At 34.2% G+C, this 6,000-nt stretch overlaps 1 protein-coding gene and 1 long non-coding RNA gene across 4 annotated transcripts in view; one reads left to right on the forward strand and one right to left on the reverse strand.

Moving 5' to 3' along the window:
- The first annotated feature begins 476 nt into the window (after positions 1-476).
- Positions 477-6,000, forward strand: part of LOC122141126 — a 5,912-nt gene continuing 388 nt past the window's right edge. Inside the window, exons 1-2 of the long non-coding RNA XR_006157559.1 lie at positions 477-565; positions 1,939-2,065. This is a non-coding gene — a long non-coding RNA (uncharacterized LOC122141126). The remainder of the gene's footprint in view (positions 566-1,938; positions 2,066-6,000) is intronic.
- The window catches only part of LOC109054372 (mitochondrial peptide methionine sulfoxide reductase), a 68,107-nt gene continuing 66,283 nt past the window's right edge, over positions 4,177-6,000 (reverse strand). For all 3 annotated transcript variants that reach the window (XM_042747381.1, XM_042747384.1, XM_042747382.1), the window contains exon 6: positions 4,177-4,415. In XM_042747381.1, the coding sequence (XP_042603315.1) occupies positions 4,197-4,415 (219 nt within the window). In that variant the 3' untranslated portion in view covers positions 4,177-4,196. The remainder of the gene's footprint in view (positions 4,416-6,000) is intronic.

The following is a 6,000-nucleotide window of genomic DNA, read 5'->3' on the forward strand; positions in this document are numbered from 1 at the left end:
TGAAATTAACATTTGATAACCAATTTTCAGCTAAATTCCACATTTATTTCTGTAGCTTTGAGACTAGGCAGTAAAACAGCAATCAATCTCATGTAAAATATGATGTCATTCGTATGTGTGTATTTGAGTTATGTAAGCAAGAATGCTTGCCTTTTTAAAAGTCAAAATGTAAAAGCCACAACAACTCCTGTTAAATCACCTAAGTAGGAGCATATGAATAATAGAAGGAAATAGTCTTATAAAGAGGATGGATGTAATTTTAATACCCTTTTGGTCATGTGACCTTCATCAGGCATTGTATACTTCTTAAACATTTAAAGTGAGAAAAAAAAAAAAACTTTTGTGACCTGAGCCACTTTGGCTAGTCCAAGTAAACAGAGTGTGAGTGTCTGTGTGTGTGTGTTCCAGGCCCAGGTTCCAGGGCCAAAGTGCGTGCGTCACTGAGTGTCCTTGTTTCACAGCATTGCAGAAAAGCAGCCTGTTAGAAGCTGTGCCAGGCCAGGTTCCTGAGCACCAGTGCCAGCCTTGCCCAGAGAGGCCCTCTCCGAGTGTGGCACAGGAATAGGTGCATGGAGCGGTAGCCACCTGCTCAGAGGATTAGCCAAAACCACACATGCCCACAGCCCCACCAGAGACCCTCCATAAACACAGATTGCTTTTCTAAATATCTATTTTTGCTGTGAACACAGAAGCATTCGTGTCTTTGACTTTCACTAAGAATATCACATTCACTCTAGTTTGAATAACGAGTTTTGGTTGCTCTCATTTTTACATGTGAGCTGCATTGCTTTTAAATTTTCATTAAATGTATTACTGTTTCTGTGCCTAAAAATCATAATATTTGAGTTATTATTATTATTATTATTATTATTATTATTATTATTATTATTATTCCCATAATAGTTTTACTTGGAAATATAAGATAACAAAACTGTTAAGAAAAAATATAGAAAAATGTCCTGGTAGAAAATTACCAGTATCTTTTTCTATAAAGTTTAAGGACATTTTCTTTAACCCTAAAACACAACAAAATAGAGTGCTGCAATGATGACAAAAGGATTTGTCCATTGGCTTTTGGATTATTGCAAAAAAAAAAAACATTTTGCTAGTGCTACCCACTGATTCATTTTGCTAGTGCCAAAAAAAAAAAAAAAAAGCTCTGTGACCAACAAAAGTTTATGATACATCCACATGTTGTTCATCATAATATTCACAAATGAACACAGTTTTTATGAATTTTAAAGCCTAAATTCAAGCTAATAATCGAACTACACAACAGTCATATGACTTTGTCACCACCATAACATTATTTAAAACATTTTTCCTTGGAAGTTAGAATAGTTTGCAAAATCACAATTATAAACACAAAAGAGAACTAGTTTGTAGATTAGTTTACCTGTTTGATGAGATGAAATTTAATGTCCCTGACAACCTCTGTAGTCCCATTTAGCCAATTGTTTAGCACTCGCCTTTTTTTAAGGCATGTAAAAGCTTTAAAAATCACAATGGGTATTACTGATGTATTTTATGTTGTAGAATGAAATGTGAAAATATCTTGAGATTGTGTTAACCACACACATTATTTCAGGCATTTAACACCAAATAAATAAACAATCAAATAAACAATCTCACTGACTTCAGAATAATGGAAACTAGAGTGCTAAAATGCTAACTTCTGGATTTGGGCCTACAAAACTATGTCATCCTTTCAGCAGTCTATGCAATGCATAATTTAAAATACAGGGTAAAACACATTTGAAAAATTAATACAAAAAAATTCCCTCATATTAACATTTGACTGTATTTTACAAACTTTTCTTAGAGAAATAAAAAATAATCGTCTTACACAACCGATCATTTTTCGCTTCTTAAGACCTCAATATGTTGTTGGTATTAATTTTTGTTTTTTCCTGTTTTGTTTTTTTTTGACTCCCAAAGTGACAGCACCCATTGACTTGCCTTTTGTGAATCCAAGGATCACCACTGATCCAGCTATAAATCTTTAACCTAATCTTTAATGTTCTACTGAAGAAAGAAATTCATTAAATCTTGGATGTCCTTGAGGGTGAGTAAATAACAGCAAATTTTTATTTTTGGGTGAAGTATTCCTTTAACAATACTTAGATTTGTTTTGCATAAGGAAAGCTAATTGGTGTTCATGAACGATTGTTTGTGCCATCAACAAAGGGTTCGTTTTTCTTCCACAGCGTTCCTTGTACAACATACACAATTTTGCTATATGAATGCAAGAGGCTGTGTTTGTTTGTGTGGGACTTCTACATTCAAGTCTTTAAATTGAGGAGATGAAATATGCGCTGACACTTTTAGAAAAGGATGATAGCACTTGTTTGCATGGCTGGGATGGAAGGAAACACATAGGTAGCGGACAGATGGAGGGATGAATAGATATGTATGTGAATCGAATAGACAGATGGATCTAGAACAAGCACACAAACATGAACCCACAATCCTGCCTGCCATAGACAAGAATGTCTCTACCTTTTATTTAAACCTCAAGTACACCGTGGACCCAAAACTTATATGGACACTTAATCCACACTTAAAGTGTATACGTCATTGCATTACACAGAAAATGTCAGTTGGTTTTGTTATCAACAAAAATCACAATACATACAAAACATTATAAAGCAGTTCTATTATACGTTTTTATTTTATATCCAACAATAATATCATGTAGGCCTGGGTATTGCAGTGGTGATTGCTTTAGTTAAGGTAAGTTAATATACAGTGCTCCCTGAAATTTTGTGAACCCTTTAGAACTGTCTATATTTCTTCATAAATATAACCCAAGAAATCATCAGATTTTCATGCAAGTCCTGAAAGTTGACTTAAGAGAACTCAATCAAACAAATGAGATGAAAATATATACTTTGTAATTTATTTATTCAGGAAAATCATCTGATATTATATATCTGTGAGCGGCAAAAGTATGTGAATCTCTAGGATTAACTCTTAATTTGAAGGTGAAATTAGAGTCCATCTGTTCAGAGGTGTTTTCAATCAGTGAGATGACTATCAGGTGTCAGTTTGTGCCCTGTTTTATTTAAAGAACAGGGATCTATCAAAGTTTGATCATGTTTGTGGAAGTGTATCATGGCACAAACAAATGAGATCTCTGAGGACCTCAGAAAAAGAGTTGGTGTTGCTCATCAGGCTAGAAAAGGTTTCAAAGCCATCTCTAAAGAGTTTGGACTCCACCAATCCACAGACAGACTGTGTACAAATGGAGGAAATTCAAGACCACCGTTACCCTCCCCAGGAGTGGTCCACCAACAAAGAACACTCTAAAAGCAAGACGTGTAAAAGTCCACTATGTTTCAAAGGATTGCAGGCTAACTTAGGCCAACTAAAGGCCTTTCTCACATTGGCTAATGTTAATGTTTATGAGCCCATTATCAGGACAACACTGAACAAGAACATAGAATATTTTGGTTTAAATGAGCAGCGTTATGTTTGGAGAAAGAAAACACTGCATTCCAGCATAAGAACCTTATCCCATCTGTGAAACATGGTGGTGGTAGTATCATGGTTTGGGTCTGTTTTGCTGCATCTGGTCCAGGACGGCTTGCCATCATTGATGGAACAATGAATTAAGAATTATACCAGTGAATTCTGAAGGAAAATGTCAGGACATCTGTCCGAGAACTGAATCTCAAGAGAAAGTAGGTAATGCAGGAAGACAACAACCCCCAGGCACAAAAGTCATTCTACCAAAAATAATTTGTTAAAGAAGAACAAAGTTAATGTTTTGGAATGACTGAGTCAAAATCCGGACCTTAATCCAATTACAATTTTGTGGAAGGAACTGAAGAAAGCAGTTCATAGAAGGAAGCCACCGACATCACAGAGATGAAGTGGTTCTGTACTGAGGAATGAGCTAAAACTCCTTCAAGATTGGGACTGATTAGGACTGATCAGCAGGTACAAGAAACATTACCTGCAGTTATTGTTGCAAAAGGGGGTCAGACCAGATACTGAAAGCAAAGATTAACATACTTTTGCCACTCACAGATATGTAACACTGGATAATTTTTTCAATAAATAAATGGAAAATAAAATATTTTTGTCTCATTTGTTTGTTTTGGTTCTCTTTGTCTATTTTCAGGACTTCTGTGAAATTTGTATTATATTTTGAGTCATATTTATGCAGAAATTCTAAAGGTTTTCACAAACTTTCAAGCAGCACTGTAAATTTGTTGAGTCACAGGACAGGAGAAGCATGTTAATTTTTTACTCTTCAGTCTTATTGGGCAGGAGACCCCGGTGCCACCCAATCCACAGTAGCCATTGGGGTTCTTGCTGAGGTATTGCTGGTGGTAGTCTTCTGCATAGTAAAACTCCTTAGTCATTGCTATTTCTGTGGTGATGGCTCCAAAACCCTCTTCAGTCAGCACCTGATGACAGAAGGCCATTTATGATCAATATACAGTGACATTTAGCATATTTGAGCACATTTAACCTGATGAGATCAGTGTAATTTTGGTGTAGCCTTAAGTTTATATATTAGAACAAAATAGAAGAATAATCAGAATAAAATCAAGCTTTTTTTTAAGACTTATATTAAATGTTGAAATCAAGGTTTTTGATTTCTTTACTAAAAAAAAGTCATATGTTAAATTTGTTTATAACAATTGTCCATTGTCTCTGACCTTTAGAAGTAAACAAGCTATTTTTGTCTTTGTAGCTTTAAGATCTTTATATATATATGTATTACATTATTGTTCAAAAGTCTTCTTTTTTAAGAAAATGTAAAAGAAATGAATACTTTTATTCAGCAAGAATGCATTAAATTAATAAAAAATGACAGTAAAGACATTCACTGAATAATGTTCCAAAATATTCTATTTAAAATGAATGCTGTTCTTGTGAACTTAAACTTTAAACATTATTATAATAATTATAACTTTTAGGTTTTGGCTATATTATTCTGTGATATTTAATATCCTGCTGTTCTCTTCCAGGCCCATAGTAGATGCTTTGTGAAGCAGTACAGCATTCATTTAGTGAGAGACCCAGAAAAAGGGAGTAATGGGGATTTCTAAATTGAGAGGGAAGGGCAGATGTTCACTTCTCGTTCCAGATGTTGAAAGTAGACCATTGAGAGGATTATGGGAAGAATGAGTACCCTGCACTCCTAATGCCTGAGGCCAAGCACACACTCCCAATGATCCCCGCAGCATCCTCGGCTTCCACATGGCTGGTGCATGGAGTCTATATTGATCTGCCCCCGTTTTCTTTCTCTCTCAGTCAGAGTTTGATTGTTTGGGGTCGATGAGAGACAACAGTGGGACTGTGGCTTTTGTGAAACTAAGAGATCACTGCACCTGATTACCTTTCCACAACCCACCTTCACCTGTGGACAGTCTGACCCGAGGACTGAACTTAACTGAAATTAATAAAACAGATAGTTGTGATGCTGAAATCTGATTGGAACAGCCACATTAGTTAAATAACCAGCTGTTGCTGCACATCAATTCTACTACACCAACAGTCTAAAAAAATTCTATAAAAATAGGGCACAGTGTACTGTGGCAATATGAAGGAATTTTCCAAATGTGTTTTACACATATTTTGAATTGCACATTGTTGACATGTTCTGTTTTATAGTTAAAATTATTTATTTAAATACACACACACACACACATCATATATATATATATACATATATATAATATATATATATATATATACTGTATGTATATATATATATATATATATATATACTGTATATGTGTGTGTGTGTGTGTGTGTGTATATATATATTTATATTACTGATTCTATTATAATAGTTATGAATAATTACATTTTATAAAATTATATACATTTAAATCTATAATTGTAATATAATTGATAATATTAATGTAATATATGTTGTTATTTATTTTAAAATACATGTTATTTTTACCACAGACTAATAACATAAAAGCATTTCTTTGCCGTCCACTTTGTATTGTGGCAAACAACATCCCTTGGTAAATG

The sequence above is a fragment of the Cyprinus carpio genome, chromosome B20 (assembly GCF_018340385.1).
Source record: "Cyprinus carpio isolate SPL01 chromosome B20, ASM1834038v1, whole genome shotgun sequence".
In the NCBI taxonomy this organism is placed as follows: Eukaryota; Metazoa; Chordata; class Actinopteri; order Cypriniformes; family Cyprinidae; genus Cyprinus; species Cyprinus carpio.